The sequence below is a fragment of the Natrix helvetica genome, assembly GCF_964273705.1.
Source record: "Natrix helvetica genome assembly, chromosome: 3".
NCBI lineage: Eukaryota > Metazoa > Chordata > Lepidosauria > Squamata > Natricidae > Natrix > Natrix helvetica.
In genome coordinates, this window is record NC_138549.1 from 38,959,524 (window position 1) to 38,982,061 (window position 22,538).

General features: G+C 36.9%; 1 protein-coding gene across 4 annotated transcripts in view; it reads right to left on the bottom strand.

Annotated features, from left to right (window-relative positions):
- The window catches only part of OCA2 (OCA2 melanosomal transmembrane protein), a 209,544-nt gene that overhangs the window by 50,193 nt on the left and 136,813 nt on the right, over positions 1-22,538 (bottom strand). For all 4 annotated transcript variants that reach the window (XM_081947658.1, XM_081947657.1, XM_081947660.1 and 1 more), the window contains exons 18-20: positions 22,228-22,285; positions 17,707-17,815; positions 8,176-8,303 (exon numbers count right to left, since the gene is read on the bottom strand). In XM_081947658.1, coding sequence (XP_081803784.1) covers positions 8,176-8,303; positions 17,707-17,815; positions 22,228-22,285 — 295 coding nt within the window. The remainder of the gene's footprint in view (positions 1-8,175; positions 8,304-17,706; positions 17,816-22,227; positions 22,286-22,538) is intronic.

The window sequence follows — 22,538 nt, forward strand, 5'->3', positions numbered from 1 at the left end:
TTTTATACCAAAGGCTCTAGTTTTATTGCCTTGAATAAAAGTTTAGAAAACAGATTCCATGGAATGTAGACAGTCCTTGATGAGATGGACTAACATTAAGTAATATGTAGGTACTGAATTAAAATTGCAAAAACAAATTAGAAAAGGGTTATTTAGAGCTAACTGACTGAAATTCTGCAGAGCCTGAGAATGTTCTAAGAGGAATTTTCCAGGAAGGTAGATGAAGATCTGATTATGATCTTCATACATTCTAAATGGCTGATATAAAATTAAAAGGAGAGATGTTGTTGACTATGATCCTGTATGTTTACATGTTGAAAATGGCAGATGAATAAAGTACAAAGTCTTCACATAAGCTTCATCTAAGTGCAAACATTTCATAAGTCTCACCACAGGAACTGTTTTACAGAAGCCTCTATAAATTCTTTCAGATATCCCCACTCAAAATGAAGAAATATGCTATAAGTAATCTTGACCACTAACTTAGCTGGCTTCAGAAACAGGTTGGACCAATTCATAAAAGGCATAGGAATCAATGGCTATTAGCCTTGTTGGCAGTATGACTGCCTTTGAAAGTCATCTGTTAGGAGAGTAAGGTAAAGGTTTCCCTCGCACCTGTGTGTTAGTCATTCCCAACTCTAGGGGTGCTGCTCATCTCCATTTCAAAGTCAAAGAGCCAGCGCTATCCAAAGACATCTCCGTGGTCATATGGCCAGCATGACTCAATGCCCAAGGCACACGGAGCACTGCTACCTTCCCACCAAAGGTGGTTCCTATTTTTCTACTTGCATTTTTACATGCTTTCAAACTGCTAGGTTGGCAGAAGCTGGGACACATAACGGGAGCTCACTCCATTACGCAGCGCTAGGGATTCAAACCACCAAACTGCCAACCTTTCTGATCGACAAACTCAGTGTTTTAGCCACTGAGCCACTAATCTGGGAGATTAGTGACTTCCTTAAATTGATCAATTACTGCGAGAATAGATTGTGGGACTAAATGGGGGCTAGTCCAAAGGGCCCTGTTTACAACATTCTTGTCCTGGGATGGGGAAGTCACCCAGTCAAATCAGAATCAAAAAATGTTTGTGACACTTATCCTGGCTTGAAACTATATATAAATATATTTTACAAAGAAATCTGGTTACAATGATGTGGAGTAAACAGAATATATGTATAATAATATCTGAATAATGCGGTATGAGAAGATTCTTGCTGTCACTCTCTTTTTATCCTATGAGGCAAGTCTATCCTAGAATTTTGAATTAAAAACTTTATTTACAGTAAAATTAAGTCCTTAATAATCTCTAAACTTAGTTGTTTGCTTGCAAATGTTTCATTACCCAACTAGGTAGCATCATCACTCCTCAATTCAACCCTGAGCTATAGATATTCTTTTCTATTGAAATAATAAGACCCAAAACAGCTGAACTGAGGCCTAAATAAATGAGAAATGAGACCGTTTAAATGGCTTAATCCAGGAACATAAAGTCCAGAACACCTTTTAGCATTTATTACTACCATCTCAATTTATATTGTTCCCAATACAAGCTATTCATTCACAATATGTAACCCAGCTACAAAAAATTATACAGATTAGTAGATTTGGCATTATGTTAGAACATGCTGCTCTGTAAATCACCATTAATCAAAAGATAGGGATGCAAAATGTTATTCCTATTTAGATTTAAATTTCAAGTTTCACAAATCAGATCCCCTGAAGCAAATACATTGCTTTACTGCTCGGACTCTTAATATTTTTACCGGAAAATCACATGCAGTTCTAATTCTGAAACTATCTTAGACAGTTCTGCTTAATCAAATCTATTTCTTGAAGTATTGTGCGAAAATAAACTATATTTTACTTATAAGTTCCCTGCCTTGGCCTGATTCAAGAGGAATCATATTCTCTCCAGAATATGATTCCTCTTGAAAAAATTAAAACAAACATACAAGTCTTTAAACAGTGTTTCATGGCAACAAAATATACCATGGAATTAAAAGTTATTTCTTCACATGGTCTGCACTTTTTAAGTCATTTACCAACTAATATTAAACATTACTTTACAAATTTTTATGCTTTTTGAGAGAATTTTTCTTACTTGCTTTATTCCAATTTATTTCAGGCAGCATACCCAGTTCAGGTAATCCCATAGACAAACCTTAGCAAGTCTGCAAAGCCTTTGGTCAAATTTCTCTTGGGTAGAAATTAATAATCTGTATCCAAAATCTGCTTGCTTACTTTGGGTTAGCATTTGATGTGTCTCTTGCCAACTGCAGACAATAACTTTTGTCCACAGTTTTTCCTCTTTCTCCATTTTCTTTTTGAAAATAATATTGATGGCCTTTCTTCTGCCCCCAAGCAAATGCAGAATATTTTTTGATATAGCAGGCACTCCGATTTAATTCTTGGCATTTCAAATATAGGATTTCTTCATTTTACATACGATTATCTATCATAACTATGCAAATCTACGTTGCAAGGTGATCTGTGAAGACCTTTCCAGTTTCTCTAAGTTGCTCCGTGTCTTTTGTATTCTTCAGTACCCCAGGCTCTTACACAGAGTCAGGTTTTTAGAATCTTATGAAAGGCTAACAAGGTCAGAGCTATTCTGACTCCAAAGGAAGAATGTTCCAGAAGGCTGGGGCTACAGCCAAGAAGGCGCACCTCTTGATCCCTCCAACCAACTTCCATTGGCTGAGCTGCCCCATAGCATTCCCATTTTATTGCAATAAACATAGATGAAAAACTAATAAATGCACACTGCCACCTAGATGTGCATTGACGAATATAAAGCCCACAATGAGTTTCTTAGAATGTGTGGTTCAAATTCAACTGTCTCTTGGGCTCTCGGGCTCAAATATGAAGAGAATAAAACAAGAATAATTGTCAAGTTTGCAATGGTCAAAATATGATAGAAATACTGTATGCAAAGAACTGTGCATCCATCCAGTTGTAAAAAGGAAAAGCATTTAAATAATGTGTCTACCGCTATACAAAAGAATCACCTAAAAATAACCTCTGCTTTTACTGTAGTAGTTCCAATCTTTTAAAGTTTATTTCTGTGTTTCCCTGTGATGGGAAGAGATGAACACTCAGCGAGGCCTGGCAATAAAAACAACAGAACAGTTGGAGCTATGATAAGTTCTGCAGAGAAACAATTTGGATAAAAGTCATTAGTGTAGCTCAGCTGGTTAGAGAAGTTGAGTGTGGCATACTCAAAATTCTAGAAGAAAATTAGACTTGAAGAACCATTACACCTGCAAGATTAACTCAACTATGATTGGGGGCTACATTGTGAGTTTATATTTTCATGCTGTTTCCGACCTGGAAAAAAAACACCTTACCTCTACCTGAATAGTTACATTTAGCTTGATTAACTTAGTTGTATGTGCATATGGAGTTCTTCCTTTTTTGTAGGATTTCTGACTTGGCACTGTGTAAAAATTATTACAATAATCCTAAAATTATTGCTAGTTATTCCGCTGTTACTTGTATTCAGAAGTTTACCCTTTCCTAGGATTTTTTATTGAACTGAAGACAAATGACACCTAGAATTGCACCTGTTTTACTATAAGCACACCTGAATTAAAAGAAACAATTTCAGCACACCAATTCTGCTAACTTTGTGAGTTTATAGAGATCTGGAGTGTCTTTCAAATTAACATAGTAACTTCTTTCTTTATTCATTTCATAGTAGTGCCTTTACTCTGAATGTTGTAATCCTATCCGTTCAGGAGTTTAATCCATTTAGCAGGAAAACAAATTGGGAGTACAATTTACCATATACAACGTACATACACTGTGAAAACACACATTGTATTTAGCTGTTTGTCTGTTTGTACCCTCAGTTTAGCCCAAACAGTGCATTATACTACCGCAAGTTTTGAATTGAGGAATATAAATTCTGCTATTTTATAGCATGCATTAAAAAATCCAGGCTGTAATACTTCTTGCCAGAAAGCAACATCTTTGGGGAAGCTGTCAGGAAGTCAGAAGTCACTCTTATTTCCGAGATCACTTCCAGTCCCCGAAGGCGACGGACGTTGCCGTCCGCTGCTCGTCTCTCCGGTGAGCTCCTTTTAGGATCACAGGGGGTCTTGGAGGGACCACCTGCCATAGAGCGGCTTGCTGGAGCCCCCAGAAGTGGCGGCAGCCGTCAGGGGGTTTCCAATCTCGCCTCAGGAGCCAGGGAGCGAAGGGGGGTGCATAGCGCAGCTGTTGGCTGCCTGCGCCTTCGTCGAATGGATTCCGGAAGGAAATAATCAATTAGAAGTTGCAGTAGAAGTGCCGGAGGTGAGAAGTTTGCTCTAATCTCTTTTAACACCATTTAATTGATGAACAACAGCTTTTTGCAAGTTGTGGATTCAATCTATTTGAAGTTGCAAGATTGGAGGGGGGTTTTCACCCCCCTCGGGTAAAGCGGCATTTGGACTATCTCTCGATCTCGGAATGGAATGAGAGAGTAAAACGTTGAATTACCCACTTGTACTAACTATGTGAGAAAGATTTACATCATAATTGCAAGAAGTGATTCCTGAGCTATTTTAAAAGCCTTATGAAAACTTTGGATGGTTTGCTCCCTGGTTCCCTGTGAAAGGGGGAGCCAAGATGGCCCACTTCCGTCTTCTTCTTCGCTCTTATAAATGAAACTAGCCTTTTGAAACTACCTTTGAAGAAGTTTCTGGCTTTATATTATTATTACCTCCCAAGGTCTCCTGGAGCCCCCCCTTGTTTTGTGGTCTTTCTGGATTTGGACTATTTGATTTTCTTCTTTTGGCTTGGAACTGTGACTAAGGATTAACATTCTCTTCTGGGCTTGTCTGCCTCCTTGGCATCAACCAGCTGCACATTCCACAGATGCCATTTCTTTTGTATAAGACTTATACTTATCTCTGAACTTAACAAATGGGGTCCAGAAAACCACAAAACAAGGCAGCCTCAGTGCCCACTTCCTCTACATCCAGCCCAACGACCCAATGGACAAAAATTTCATCATTCTTACAACAAGAAGGGACTGGAGAGAGTTCAAAGGACTTATCAGTTACCCAAATGTTCCAGGCTCTTATGAAGGGACAAGAAGAACTGAAAAAAGGGGTGACAGATTTTAAAGAACAGCTCAGAGATGTACAGCAGCAAACAACAGAAAATAAACAGAGGGTTGGTGTACTGGAGGAGGGTGTGGTTGCGTTGAGGGAGAAGGTGAAGGCAACTCAGAAAGGGAATAGAGAATTGGAAAATTTCATGGTAAAGATGGAACTTGAAAGAATGTCCCTTTTTCCCCAGATTCCAGAACCTACCCGAGACAGAAGATGAAGATCTTAAGGATGCTATGTGTACAATCTTAGCAGAATATATTAAGAGAGATAAAGAACAGTTGTGGTGGGATATGGACCTGGTTTATAGAATCAATTCAGAATATGCCAGAACACATAATGTTCCAAGGGAAGTCCACGTTAAATTTCTTAGGAAGACCATGAGGGTTGAGGTTTTGGGAGCCCAAAGGGGGGGACCATTAAAATATAAAGATAAAGAAATTGCCATTCTTAAACAAATTCCGAAAAAAATAAGAGATAAGAGGAGGAAGTATTCCTCCTTATCAAATAAATTATACAACAAAGGAGTTTGGTTTAGATGGCTATTGCCAGAAGGAATGTTGATCTTCTGGGAGGGAAACAGAATTAGAATCAATACAGTTGTGGAGGCAGAGGCCTTCATGAAAAAACACAGTGCCCTCCTAGAGGACGAAACCATAAGAGGTAGTGAAAAAAGTGATAATACACAAGATATGAGTGAGGGAGGGGCTGTGGCTCTGCCAGAGGACAGTGGGGAGGGAGCAATATTGAAAAGACTCAGGTCACAAAAATAAATGTATTTGAAATATCATTGTAATTGTTGATATATCAGAAAGTGGCAAAAGAGATGATTGAACATATGGTTGATACAATGTATAACAAGATGCTGTTTCTGCTTATCTTTTACCTTTTGTTTCTCTTTCTGTAAAAGTTGTGAGATTTGGAGAGATTTCTACTTTCAGCACGATGTAGCTGCCAAAAAGTTTTGTATATCCACCTACCCTTCTCTATAAATGTTTAAAAACCAATAAAATTCTTTTTTAAAAAAGTCACTCTTATTTCCACTGCCCATCTGTGGTCAAACCGTTTAGGTAAATAAATATTATTATTGAAGATCATTTGCCACTATAATTTTTCTATTTATAATATATACTCTTCTTAGATAAGACTCTTCAGCATTGGGATAAGAAAATATAGTCAGCTTAAAATTTAATGTTCATTCTGTTCACATTAGACTAGGGGTGTCAAACTCGGATCGTCACAGCGGCGTCACATGATGTGTCGAGACTATTTTCCCCTTTGCTACACCGGGTGGGGGGCGGGACCAGCACATGACACGCGAATCTGACACCCCTGCATTAGACTGTACTATTTTTCTCTCAAAGAATGACAGAATGGGTCAAAGGGTTACTATCTTACTTACTATCTAAAGAGTTTTATAAAGTGCAGGGGTGCTTATTCTTTACAATGATCAAAACATTGTGGCATGGCTTGTACTCATTTCATCCCATAGGAGAGTTTAGGGCACACAGTGTATTTTTCCATATAGTTACCTTACTCTATCCATCAGCAGAAGAATTTTCTTGGCTGTATGATATAGCAACTGGATGAAAGTATTCATTCTTTCTCTTTCTAAGATTCTTAAACCTAGCTAAATTCTCTATCTTATTTGCCTCTCTGTAAGCCTCACTGAATTTACCTTTGATTACACAGATAAAACACTGAAATGGGAAACACAGCACCCCGGAGAAATGCAGATGAAGATTTTCTTAATTCACTGAACTCAAAGTAAAAAAAGCTTGCTATTTGGGACACAGCTGAAGGACAAATCTTTGCACTGATCTTGGATTTAAGAGATCTTCCCTTTTTGTAATATGAATAGTCAGTCTTCACTTCGGTCAAGGAATAAAGCCCTGTCCTTAAAATTTTCATTTTTAATGTGGGCCATTAGCTCACAGGTCAAAAATGATGTCTTATCTTATCATCTTAATCTTAAAGATCCCAATGCTCTGTAAATCAGGATTTCCTTTTCAGTCCTGAGAGTAGATAGTAATATTTACAAGAGAATAATTTCCTAAAGTTCCTTTTCTTTATTTTAATTCACACAATTTTTGAACGAAGGGATAGATCGCTTTGTTTCAGGCTACACAATTTTGGGGTAGTATTCTGGGCCCTGTGCTCAAAAACATAGCAGGCCAAAGGAAAAAGTTGTTGGGGTGAGAGCAACGATGAAATTAATTACCTTAATTAAATATAATTAAGATATTTATTTCCCATACAGTCAGTCATATTTAATGAAAACTTTTGCCGGGGGGGGGGGACAGGCTGCATCGGAAATATACTGAGGCTGCATGAAAGGTTACATATCTTGACTATTAACAGAATCTCAAACCAAATCAAAACTAATACTGAAAAATTGGATAGTCTCCGATTTAATTTGCACCCAGCATACAGTCAAGGCACTCAATCCCTATATCCTGATTAGATCAAGCACACAAGCCACTCAGTACAGCTAGCAAAATTATAATTCTATTAAACTCAAAATATTTAACAGACAAAATGCCAGAGAAAGCACGAACAACAGGAAGCATTTACATCAACAGTTTCTCAAAAGACATCATACTATCATTGGCGATTCCCAAAGGGAATGGTTCTTGGTTATGTCAGCCTTAACCTTTTTACGTATATAACAGGAAAAATAGTACATACGGTGATCCTTCCTCTATGCCACACCATATAGGAAACATATAGTATGAGGATGATGGATTTAATCTCTGTATTTGCAAAGAAATTGTCCTTTATGCTCTTTTATTCAGAACATATTTATACCAAGAGTTCCTAACTCATATGTCTTGTCCCAGAAATATTTAGTCCATATCTGAAAATTCCAGCTGCAGAATAAATATCAGAGCACAGAAGTTGTGCAGTACTGCCTTTACAAAATTAACTTCACATCATAAATGTACATTAATCATTCTGTGTGAGAAGAGCAATCTATATTTCACTTGATTGAAAACCAACTCAAGAAAGTAAAAATGAAATGTTTCTTTTTTGCTGTCACCAAGTTTTTAAACACTCTTTTAAAATGTCTTCATCTTACCTCCATTAAAACAAATAATGCTGCAAAGAAAAGGAGGGTTGCCCATTCCACTCTGTTCAGAATCATTTCAAAATCATGAATGTTGGCTAGCACAAGAAGCCATATGGCTCCCAACATAGCAATCCATCCTACATAAAAAGAAAAGAAAGTTAGCATGAATAAGTCCATTTTAACCAGTTACATGTAAATCTATAGTACACATACCCTTTGGGTACAGGAATATTAAAAACATATTTATACTGTAGAATAGCACATAATCATGGTTAAACTTGCAACTTATTTTCCCTGGGGGAATAGCTTATATGCCTTTAATATCTCAAGTAATTTAATAGATGGATCTTCTCTAATACCATTATTTCTGTGTTCTACTTTCATGCCCTATAAAAGATAATATTCGGAATTTTTTTAAAAAAGAAATCTGGTTATAAACTAGTTGTAAACTTGCAATGTAACCCAATGCCTTGTGTTTTCCTGGTGTGAATCCAACACTTAGAATTAAAAACAAGGATATGCTAAAAAAAAAAATCAGGCTTGACTATGACTATTAATCTGGTATTCTAATTTTTTTTAAAAATATGTCTTGACCCAGAAATATTTAGCCCATGCTGAAAATTCTAGCTGTGCAAAATAAATATCAGAACACAGAAGTTGTGCAATAGTATAGCTGCCTTTACTACAACACTAACTTTACATGATAATTGTAAATTAATCATCCTGCTTGAGAAGAACAATCTATATTTCACTCCCATTTTTACTATCTGAATTTAGGAAAAAATGTAAACTTTAATGGTGAAATTAAGTTTTTCTAGATTTCTTTTAAAGGGGACAAATTATCATGTTTCCAAATGGAATCCATCCTGAGCTGAATAACACAATAACATAATATTTCTCCACAGCTATTGGCAGGGTTTGTTCTTGTGGACCTTACCCATTTCTGTGTTCTTCAGTTACAGTTCTGAGTTGTTGTTGTTTTAAAATTTGAATTCTACAACCAGAGTATTATACCTTGGGAATTTGTATATACTGAACTTATTTAAAGGACATTCACATATTGCGTGTTAGATAAAAATGGTTCCTATGTTTTTTATTCTTATTTGTGTTAAGGCATTGCAGATTCTTTATTTATGCGTTGGGGAAATATTAATGGGATATTTCTTCAAATATTATGTGAATGACTACTAAAAGCTGAATTTCTCAAAGAAAATATTCACAGTATATTACAAAAGAATAAAATTCAGTTGCAAAGAAACAGAAGAATATAACAACTGCAGTCTTTCAAGATAACCTTTAAGCATCATTCCGCTTTGAATGTAATCAAGACTGAGTTTAAAACCCAACTAAAACTGAAATAGTTATCTCTAATATGAAATAAATATTTTAAAATGAAATATTCAATATATGCTCATAATAATCTATTAAAATCAATGATACTTTCCACAAAGTCATAATGTACATGGCATACAACAAATATAAATAAAAATAGCATGGTTTCTAGCAGGGACAATTTTGATATTTTCAAAGGGAATCTAGTGCAATGGGACAGTAATGTCCCAATAATTGGCATAAAAATTAAGAAATATGCACAGAACCCAAAGAAAAGTCCTAAAATAGGCATTTTTTCCAGATATACTGGACTTCAACTTCATCATTCAACAATGACAAATAATATGTTGCCTGGAAGATTATGTGCATTGAAGTCCAACTCATTTGAAAAGTAGCAAGTTGTGAAAGATTGTCCTAGAAGGAGGTGCAGTCGATATGTATTGTAGTGACTGAAATTTCTGTACCTACTGACCCAAAGTCTGGCAGTATTTTCTGGATTGGACTAATGACATCACTGCCTTGGAGATATTATTTATCTTTACCACATCAGCTAAGGTAGACCCCAACTACATAAGAATATCCAATTCTTGTTGGATAAGACAGAGTTACACACACAAAGGCATGTACACCAGGCAGACAACCCAACCGAAAGAGTCTATTTTATACATAGTTGAATTAAACTCTTTTTCACAGGAGAGACACAATGATAATTTAGGTGATCATCAGTGCTTCTTTTTTAAGTTTATCTGTAAAGACTATGGCTGCATTTTGAAGGAACAGAATTAGAGTCATGTCTGTAAAAGAAAAGGTTTTCCAAAATATAATAGACAAAGTCCAGGTAAATATTTCAGCCTTAAGTGCAAAATCAGTCTACCTGCCAAGGAATCTTAAAAAAGGGTGATCAAACAGCCCACAGAGATTTTGCCTTAATGAACTCACCGCTTAATGACAACTGTTTATCCAGTTTCTAAGACTTTGCAATCTAACGCCATTTTCTGGCATGATTAATAAGAAAATGTGAATTAACTTCTACAGTCATACAAGCCCGTCCCTCTCCTCATTTTATACCTGAATTAAAGTCACAAGTACATTCCAAAAGGACAAGTAAAACATGATATTTCATCTATTATCTTCCTGAGTTTGGAGTTTTCCTTGTCATAGATGCCACTGCCAGAATCAATTCTCCAGGATATTAAACTGCTGATAAAATACTTAGTACTGAGCACCTTTATTTAAAGAGCACTTTTTAAAAATAATTCCATAAATTATCTGTTGGACTCTATATGTTGTTTCCATGGCATTGCCCTTTTAAATGCAAATGTCTTTTCTGGAATGAAGTTTGAAAATGATTTCAGCAATAGATCAAAAATAAAAAGAGTATGTACATAAGTCAACCTTCTCTGTTCAAAATATTGGGGAAGGGGGTTGAAATAAACTCTTCCATTATAATTGTATACATGAAATCATCAAATATTCTGTAGAACCTTGTACTGATTCTGCCTTTGATCCTTATTAAAAGGAGACAGGGCTTTTTGCCAAAGCAAAACATTCCTCAGGCTTATTCAGTATCCATATACAACATTATACAAAAAGTGATGCTTTAATAATTTGTCGGCTCTCTATATATCCATGCTTATTCTTGGATTTAACAATCAAGTGATTTAGCAGAAGTAGATATGTAGGGTTCAACTATAAAATATAGGTAGTCCTCAAGTTACGACTGTAATTGAGCCCAACCTTTCTGCTGTTAAGTGAGGCATTTGTTAAGTGAGTTTTGCCTCATTGTATGACCTTTCTTGCCACCGTTAAGTGAATCACTTTAATTGTTTAGTTAATAACAGGGTTAAGTGAATCTGGCTTCCCCATGACTTCGCTTGTCAGAAGGTCGCAAAAGGGGACCACATAATCTTGGCACACTGCAACCGTCATAAATATGAGACAACTGCCAAACGTCTGACTTTGGATCAGGTGACCATGGGGATGCTGCAATGTCTTAAATATGAAAAGATGTCATAAGTCACTTTTTTCAGTGCTGTTGTAACTTTGAACAGTCACTAAATGAACTGTTGTAACTGAACGGTGTGATTTTAAAAAAAATCCTATTTAGTAAAGGGAAGTGGATCAGTTTTTACATGAGGTGTAGAACAAAATGCAATAATACTTAACTTTGTTTTTCTGTGACTGCCAATTTTGCTACATTGTCCTTACAGTAATTAGGGCCTTCACTGTAAAATATAATTGCTTCTGCTTGCAGGCACAGTTAAAAGAAACATTATGGTGTCAACAGGTTGTAAGGTTATACTGCTACACAACAGATTATGTTTACCCATGAGATCATTGAAAAGTGCAACACAAGGTTTTCCTGCGCAGACTTTGCACTCTGAAATCTTCTAAAATATTATTTTTCCCTATGGGGGAAAGGACTAAAGTAGCTTTAGAAAGGCAAAATTCGGGAAAAACATTCTTATACTAAGCTCAGGGCGGAATTCAAATCTCAGCAGTCTAATTCAAGCAAGGTTTTCAAGAAGAAGAATAAATTTCAAATAATGAATAGATTTGCTTCCCAATTAAGTATCTATCCCCTTCCAACTCCCACCCATATCTCTTGGAATCTCCTGACTGAAATCCTCCCAGACTCCAAATTTTCTTTTGCATACTCATCCAGAAACAAAGGAAAGCCTTACTAATGAAAAAAAATAGAAAACAAAGACAGTAAGAGTTAGCACCTGAAGCAACTAATTGCCCAGATCTTTACCTGTTTATTTATCATTATTAAGTATAATAGGATTTAATCATATTAAATAAGCATGCACAGAATCTCTGCTGCACATCTGTTTTATTGGTGAATAAACAGCTTACTTGGAAACTAATATCCTTATTAAACTTACATGCAAATAAATGCCACCCACTGAGATAATCAGTATGGTTAAGGTGCTGGACCAAGAGCAGAAGGACCCAAATTCTAGTTATCCTTTGGGCATTTAAGCCAGCTGGATGACTTACTCTCAGTTCTAGTCTAGTCTGGGAAATTGAAAAACAAACACTGGTATACCACTTCTGCAATCTTGCCAACGAAACCATGTGGACCTGTCCGTGCAGTTGCAAGGAGTTAAGACTAGTTTTTTTTAAAAGCCATTGAGCATAATGGTACTGACTTCATAGTAAAGGAATGGAAATCTATTGCAAAGCAAAACAAATTTGGGAATTAATTTAACCTGGGCTTAACTTGCTTGGTTCATTATTTGATCTACTGGTAGCATAGTTGCCATGAATTTAAAAGGGTTCAGAATAAATATAATTAGCTTCTTCTTGAAATATTTTGAGTAGACATATTCTTAGGGTTTCAGATTAATAACTTCCATTTGTTTGTGTGGGCAAGGAGGATAAAGGACAGAAGCCTGACAATTTCTTCATGCAAATATACAACACATATCTTTGTTAGACATTATAACATAATTTTTGCTAGGATGTCATGGCACAGAAGTAGCCTTTCTGATATCAGTGTGGTTGGTAACAATTATTGAAGGGGGTCAGCAACAACTCTGTACTTTTTTCTTGCTAAGGCATATTGTACTTTGCAAACCAATCTTACTCTGTCTGCAATGAATAGGATAAAAAAGGCATACAGAGGCATGGCTGTGCATGTATATCTCACAGCAAAAATCCTTAGCCATACGTCAATATAGTTTTAAATACATGTCCCAATTTTACCTTACAAATAATGCAGAGTAGGTAACATGATAAAATATAGACCCTAACAGTGAAGTCATTTTAATAAGGACAAGCTAATACAGCTCTCACTATTCCTCATTTTGAAATTTCAGCAGTAATTTCTAGTTGAGCACATGAGACACCCAAGAGCAATGTAAACATTTTATCATTGCTAGACAGGGCTTCAGGAAAAGGTCACACATGGCTACTTTGCAATCAGTCTATTATGTTCATTCATTTAACTGTGGGAAATTACTGCAAAATCTAGCTAACCTGCATGGCTGTCCAAGCAGCAACAAAACTGAAAAATAAAAAGCACTTACATGTGCAAATCCTGCCATTTTGTAGTTGTTTGCTTATTAAGATACAATATCCCTGCATAATGCATTCAGTGTCATTCGTTTAAGGCAGGGAGTACGCCAAAGGGGCTCTATTGTTGCTCTTTCCAATTAGAGTGTTTAATTTCTCCAGGTTTCTTAGGTAAATAAATCAACAAATAGGCCAACTGCTTTCAGAAGAAATAACAATAAAGCCAGAATCTATTAAATCTGAATAATTCAACCTAATGTTACATGTTTTAAAAGGGAAAGGGAGCAGCCTGACTTTACCAGCCATTCCAAGGATCTCATATCAGTCCTCAATCCCCATGCCAGTTGGCAGAGCCTTAATACAATACAATACAATACAATACAATACAATACAATACAATACAATACAATACAATACAATACAATACAATGGTAGAGTTGGAAGGGACCTTGGAGGTCTTCTAGTCCAACCCCCTGCCTAGGCAGGAAACCCTATACCGTCTTAACCCTATACCTTGTCTTAACACTCTTTTGGAAAGCCAGAAGAAGGGGGCTTGCTTCACCTTGGGGATGAGGGGGTGTAACATGTTCCAAAGAGCAAGGTGAAAACAACGAAGGTTCTCTTCTGGATCTTACCAGTCAAAATCCTTCAACTGGTTTCACAGTTTCTTTAGCATAACACATTTTCATGGAATATATGCATTTTGTGCAGAGCATAAACATGCATAGGAGACATGATGAAACATACATCCTAGCCTTGTGACACCAGCCAATGTCTCCTTTAAAATTTCACCATAAGAGGCAGAGTTTATTTTATTATACCACAACACATATTTCATCCTTCTTTCCTTGCTCAGATTTACACCAGATACCTATGATGTAGATTTTTTTCCTAACACATTTTTTTAATTGCCAAAGGGTTTAGCAAAATTTGAAGATCTGCAATTTTCAAAAGTAATTAAGTTTTGGTCCATGTATTGATTTGAAAATATGCAATTAGATAAGATGGTTCTCAAATCTAAAATAAATTCTTTTTTTTCTCCCATTCCTTTGCTAAAGTTATATTTCATCTTTAAAATATGCATCCGGAAAAGACAATTAGTATTTTCATTACACTGCTCTCTCTTCTGTCACTATCAATAGAAAAAGAATATTTTGGCAACACATGCATAAAGAAACTCATTTCCAACATGCAAACTGTGTTTCAGCCTCACAGATATAATTCCCCCAATTTTTCCTAAATATCCTTTGCATTTACAGGTTTGTGAGAAGTCCCTGCTTTTCTCAAAAAAAAAAAATTCTAGCTAACATATTCTCTGGGGGAAGAGAATGACTTTTAAATCAAATTAAAACTAGGACGTTGATAATAGAAGTCAGATGGTAACCAGCTGCAGAGATGTAGGCCTTAATGTTAAAAGAACTGCAAGCTTTGTAGGATTTCAAAATATATTTAGTTTAAAACCTAAGACATAGTGCTAATCTAGTACCTTTCCACAGATAGAAGTAATTCTCTTCCAAAGACTGAATTTAGTGATAGCCATGTGAATCTCTTAGCATAAATGTATTGAAAATTAGTTAACTAAAGTATTTCAATCTTGCTTTTCTGATAAAAAGTATTCAAAGCTGCTAACAAAAATAATTAAAATCAAAACAACTTAAAACCTCTCCCAGGTTCAAATGTACGGTTATACCTCTATACTTAAAATATTTTCTAGCCCTGATAAATCATGCTTTAGAATTGAAACATTTAGTATATCCTACTGATCAACAGATATTAAAATAGTTGCATTTCATTAAAAAAATAAAGGCAGTACTTCTTTTGTAGCTCTAAATATTGCAAGTGCTACTAAATGTATATTTCAAGGCTGGCAAACCATATTAAAAAAGCACACCTCCTTGTTCCTTGGTCCTGAGCTTGGATTTCCCTCTGTAATTTTCAGCTTCTAAAAACAGTCTCTAACTACCACTGAAATTGCAGTAGAGCACAAAAACTCATTTTCATTAATTGTGGAGGGGGATGTCCATTATTCATAGGATCTGGCATTGACTGTGCACTGCAATCTGCATTATTTGCCTAATGACATCATTGTGCAAATGATGCAAATCATCCAATTTCTGTCCATTTGTATTATTTGTATATTAGAATTTGCATCCCTGGTTTAATTATGTAATGAAACAAATCAAATTAATTGATGACGAAAACTGGTACATTCGATGCAACACCCATTTTACCCTGGTCTACTAACTTGAGATTTCACTGCATAGAGAAAGGCCTCTAAGCCTTTTAGCTATAATTAGGAGAGACAATAAGGTTTCTGCTAAGCCCCCTTTCTTAATCAGGGTTCTACTTATGCAGTTAACACCAGTTTGGAAGATAACTGCTCTGAATGGCAGATAAATTGTTAGGCTCTCTTTTACATGCATTCACAGAAAATTAAAATTATATATGAAAAGAATGTAGTCCTGAGTGTCCTCTGCAACTCAATAATAATAATAATAAGTTTGAATTTATTAGCCGCTCCCTTTCCAAGTAGGACTCGGGGCGGCGTACAATGGGGCATATAAAACATAGAAAATATATAAAACACATAGGCGTACATACAGAACATACATACAGATACACAAACACGGACTCGGAGGAGGTAAACAATTTACATCATATAGACAGATAAAAAACCCGCATTAAAATACCCCAATTGTAAAAACCCAGTATAAAAATTAAGATTTAACGTTTAAAATACAATTTAAAAACAGTTAGGAGGAATAAGAATAATTACGATTGAGCCAGGCCAGATAATTGAAAGAGGTGGGTCTTCAGCTGAACACGGAAGGAGCGGAGATCGGAAGTAATCCTGATGTCACGGGGGAGGTCATTCCACAGGGCTGGGCCCACCACAGAGAAGGCTCTGCTCCTGGGTGTCGCCCCCCGGCACTGTTTGGCGGACGGCACCCGGAGAAGTCCCTCTCTGTGTGAGCGAATTGGTCGTAGGGATGTGTGGGGCAGGATGCGATCCTGCATATAACTAGGCCCTGTGCCATGAAGCGCTTTAAAGATCATAATCAAAACCTTGAAACGCACTCGGTAGACCACAGGAAGCCAGTGCAGCTCGCGCAGGAGAGGTGTTACAGGGGAGTACCTAGTCCTCCCCATAATCACCCGCGCGGCCGCGTTCTGGACCAACTGTAGTCTCCGAGTGCATCTCAAGGGAAGCCCCAAGTATGTAGAGTAATTTAAATTGTGTTCTAAAGTATTATATAAAATGTCTTCAATTCAACCTATGGTACATTTCTTTAAAAGATAATTGAACAAAATCTACCTCTGTTAAGAATCCATATGAATCCAGACCAAGAACTTTAGAAAAAGAATCTTATTTTCCATTTTTTTAAAAAGGTATAGCAGTTGTGGCACTAGTAGCACAATATATAAACTATATTTCAATTATAGTTTGTATGATTAATTGTCAAGAACCCAGCAACAGGAAAACCAGAGATAAAATAGTTAAATCTTTTATATTAAAAGATTATATTTTTACATTTTAAAAAAAATGTATCATCAAGCTTTCAACAAATGAGTTACAATTATATTATCTTGAAGTACACACACACACACACACACACACACACATATACCTGCATGCATTTGCATGCACTTAAGAGCACTGCACTTAAATAACAATAGCACTTAGACTTATCTATCACTTCATAGTACTTTACAGTCCTCTCTAAGTGGTTTACAGAGTCAGCATATTCCCCCCAACAATCTGGGTTCTCATTTTAATGACCTAGAAAGGATGGAAGGCTGAGTCAAGCCTGGGCTGGTGACAATTGAACTGCCAAACTGCTGTGAGCCGGCAGTCAGCAGAAGTAGTCTGCAGTACTGCATTCTAATCATTGCGCCACCACAGCTCTTGTGGTGTCAGGCACAAAAAATCAGGACCATTTGTGAGGTTGCAGCATAGAAGATTCATTCAAGCCTGTACATAAGAATCTGGTCAACTAAACTTCAACACTAAATTGGTCAATGATAAAGGTCAATGCGATTCAGGAGGGGTAAGACTTGGAGTGCTTGTGGGAACACAATGATTCTAAACTAATGATGCACCTAACTCTGCCCCCCAACTCTGCCTGCTCTTTTCCTACAAAAACAGAATATATTTAAATATCAATAAATAATCCAAATGGAGCTTACCAAGATCTAAATGAATTCCTGGAACGAATGGATTGAGAAAGTACATGAGAATAACAATTCCTAAAACCATCAGACATTTGATGAGAAGCAACTTGTCTGTTATTCTGTGCTGTTCAAAAGAGAAAATAGATGAATCAAGTGAAAATAGTCTTCAAATATCCAGCTTCATACTAGCATGTTTCCCAAGTCAGCACCAAATATGATTGTAATATATGTTTTCATTAAAATGGCAGGGGAAACATCTAAAGCATGAAAACAAGATTTTAAATTTAGAATGAAACACATCTAGATTTTAGAGATTTGTATTACATTTCCAAGCAGAACCCTGTTGACAATCTTGGGAACAGCAGCAAGTCTTTCATCCCAATTGAAGAAGTTTTCATTTTTATCATACAAATAAAATAAGATCTCATTATTTTTTCTTATTATAGCAGGGACAGAAACACCAGAATGAAAGTCCCTTAATAATGTTTAACAGGAGCCACACATTCCAAAACTAAACAACCTTCTCAACAGTTACTATGACAGGTTATTGACAAATGGTGTTAATTATGGTTAAAATACAGGTAGAGCACTGTATTTTTCTTCTACTTTTATTCATTTATTATTGTATTTAGTAGTTACTGTGATTTTCTCCCATGCACAAACATGCATTTAGAAACAAATGAAATAAATAATTTGACATAGACCTCCACTTTAGGAAACTATTTGTATTCAAGATCTATAAATTCTCTAGGTAACTTATAAGAATAAGAAAAACAGAAATTTGCTGTGGAATCTTTATTCCTAACCTTCCATTGCAGGGAAGATCTGCAAGAAATTGATAACAGCATTAAGCTAAAATGTACAGTTAGGAATGCTGTCCATCAAATCCCAAATTAGGAAGAGAGTTTACCACATATCTATATCCAATCTCTAGCATTCTTTTCCAGAAGCTCTGAAGAGGCTACCACGTTCTCCATATATAAGACTAATGCATAAAGCAGTTTTGAGGATTTCTTTAATTCACAAGAATTGGATTCTCTCTCCATTTACATAATCAAATCAGATATGTTATTAAAACATTTTCAAATAAATATTAGCTAATGAAAATATAAAATGGCTCACAAATTAGGATGAATTAAATGATCCTTTATTTAAGAGGCAGTTCGGAAATTGTGCTTCAAAACATGTGGATGGATTTTTGTACAAACAAGTAATTCTGGAAATAGATGCAGCTGCTTTAATGAGTCATAACCATTCAGCAGGCAGAGTTCCCATCTGAATTATATATTGCACAACTTCAAGAAATTGGCATCAGCCATTAGATCTCTTCACTAGCTGTATTATTTTATCTCTACAAAATATGGAACAATTTTTACTAACAACCCAAGCGTGACAATTCAAGTATGGCTCATCTAACTATGACAAGTTGGCAATTCTGCATCACCAGTATTGGGACAAAAATTTTAAAGAAAATGTTTCAAATGGCCCAATGTGGACTCAGTGTAGCTCTCCACAAAGCTGCTAGTGTTATCAAAGTGGCTCTGCAGACATGGATCTTTGACTAATGGTTAAGTATATCCTTTTGCTATTTAGGACTATCCACAGTGACATCCACCTGATAATTTCTTCACAAGATAGAAAAGATCTATACAGCAGAAAATGCAGTATTATTGTGTCTTTCTGTAAAATCTTTTAGCAGGGACGTGCGGTCAGGGGAGGCAAGGGAGGCAGAGCCTCACCTCTCTTCATGAAATAATAGTATATATTATATACTATATATATGTATAATATTATAATATTATATACATCCGTCCGGCTGCGCCCGGGAACTGCGGAGGCAGATATTGTGTCGGCGCTCCCGGATGACGAAGCCACGAAAGCGACTGGGGCTCCAGCTCATGGGCGCAGCCGGACGGATGTAGCCAGAGAGACGCCGAGGCAGTCCGGGCGGACGAAAGAGCGAGCGAGCAAGCGATGGAGGATCAGGCAGCCTGATCCTCGGTTGCTCGCCCGCCGGACTGCCTCAGTGCCACTCTGGCTACCTCCGTCCGTTCGCGCCCGCGAGCTGCGGAGGCAGAAATGTTGTCGGCACTCCCGGATGACGAAGCCACGAAAGCGACTGGGGAACGAGAACCTTCCTGCCTCTGCTGGACTTGTGCAAAGTCCAGCAGAGGCAGGAAGATTCTCGTCGTTCCCCAGTCGCTTTCGAGGACTGCGGAGCGCGAACCCTGCGGAGCACACTCAGGAAGGCGGGGAATGGGACCACGTGTGCTGGAGGCTGAGGCAGCCTCCGCCTCCAGCACACGTGGTCCCATTCCCCTCCTTCCTGATGACGTCACCAGCCTCACCAGCCATAAACCTCACCGCACGTCACTGTCTTTTAGCATTCGATTTTCATCTATCTAACTTGGCAGGAAGGCAATACATTATAGCCATGGTCAAATCCTGTAAGAGATATATTTTTAGAATGCCAATCAGCATCATGCCAGCCAGATATTTTGATCAACTAAAGTATCAAAAGTTAGAAGAACCTTATTGCTACCATATTTCAAAGTACTGAAAGTCTAACTGAGCAATTTTAAGGAAGGCTTAAAGGAATGCCATATGCAGTCCAGCTTTGTCCATGTAAAATGAGGATCACTTTCTTTTATAATGTGCTTTTTATAAAAGTATATGTGCCTGATTTTCAACTTGTCTTTTATTCAAATTCTCAAGAAACTCAGTTTTTTTCACTAGTTATTGTCTGCCGAATGTTTTTAATCTTTCATCATTTTATATTGTGTTTTTATATTATTGTTAGCCACCCAGAGTTGCTTGGCAGTAAGATGGGTAGCATATAAATATAATTAAAAAATAATAGAAAGTAGAATCATCCTGAGGCAGATAGATAGCTTTGCAGAGAGAAGGGTGGGGAGCTGGCTAGCAAGTAACAGAAAGCAAATACTGCATACTCCAGAGATCTAAAATTTATCCTCCTCAGTCCCTTGAGTGTTCAAGGACATTGGTTGAAAACACTGCCTCATCTGTCCAAACCTAGAACTCTAAGTAATGTTCAATATCAAATATCTAACCAAGGCGGTAAACTGATCTGTCAGCAACAGTTTGAGGCTTGTTCTCCTCTCTAAATAAGTCTTCCAGCCTCAGCTGTGTGTATATAAGCAACTTCTTAGTGTGTACTTTTTGACCTCTTGCTTCCCCCTGGAGAAGGCTTTCTAGAAGAGAGGAACCAGCTTTCTTTGCCTAGGCAATGAGCTGAGTTTCAGCCAAGCAGCAAAGAAGTGTTGGGGTGTTTGGGTGCTTTCTATTTCTTGTCCTCTGGCACTCGCTGCCTCCCTCAACATTCTTCTCCAAGCCCCCACATCTGTTCCTACTAGGTACAAAAGATCAGATCCACACATGAAGGTCCAATTAAACTGACTCATTGCTACTTATGTCTATGTGCAGTCTCAAATAATGGTTATCACCTGCTTGGAGTTAGATAATGGTCAACAGAAGTCAAGGGAGGTTGGACTTAGTTTGCTTATGACTATGTAGGGATTCTAGACTGATACCTCTTTTAACTCTGCCCTAGATTGCTTCATCAGAACAGCATTTATACATAACAGGCACTATGTCCACAGATACTCTGCTGCTGTGGTTCAGTTAAATGGAAAGTGGTATTTTTCCTCCACCACACATATCATCCCTTAAATATTACTCAGTTTTTGTTTTATTGCTTCAGTGGTGGGTTGCAGGCGGTACGCCCCGGTACGAGCATACCGGATCCTGCCCGGTACGATGCTCCAGAGGGCCCGCCCACCTGCCCACACTCCTTACCGGTGCTTTATGCTGTTGGCACTTCTGCGCACACGCATGCCGTGTACAGTGCTTGCGCAATGCTCCGCTAGCAGCTGGAGTGTCACAGAGGCTTGCGGAACTGTCATTTGATGCTAGAATGTATGCGTGCACCATGTGTGTGTGCGTGTATGCCATGCGCCCGTGCCATGCGCATACATGTGGGTAACTCCAGGGCTGTTCCAACCTTACCGATTGGAACAGAATCCGGAACCCACCACTGTATTGCTTGTATTCTCATAAGTTGATTTCTGCAACATGATTGTATTGTTTTATTGTAGTCTGTTTTGTTCCTTATGCCTTATACCTTATACCCCTTTGGTTTTTAATATTTTACTGCTTTAGTTTTATTTCATTCTTTATTGAGATTTTACTGAGATTGAGCATAATAAAGAATTACATTACAATTGCAAAATGGCACTGACTCTTCTGAAATGCAAAGCAACAAACCAGTTTCTATTTCAGGCAAGAATAGTCTTGTGAAGTAAAACAAAGTGTTCTAAAATATCTTTTAGTTATTTGTATATGACCTAAGGTACATAGGCCCATATGCGTACTTCAGCCTCAAAATATTTTTCCCCAATTATTTTTTCTGTCCTTGGAAGATTTCAAAATAGAAGATTTTGTGCACTTGCATTGTTCTCAATATTAAGAAAAGCAAAACATTATAGATGTAGATGAACATTTTTCAGAATTGTTTACCTTTTTTTGGAGCTCCTGGATATTTGTTTCCCAGTTTTTATCTTCTTGTGAGATTTGTCTGAAAAATAATATATATATATATATATAAAACCATACTAATAGAATAAGAACTTAGATCATTATTTGTAGCCGGTAATTATACTTAATATTTATGTTCCATATCCACTTACCATTAAGTGACACAACACATACCTATTTTCTAGGGATGGATCAGAAGAAAAAATAATGGAATCTTTGGGCTCATTTTTAAGTGAATCTTTCTTTTGCCAGCTCCTCTGACTATATCAATTGTGGCTTGTTCTTTTTAAGTT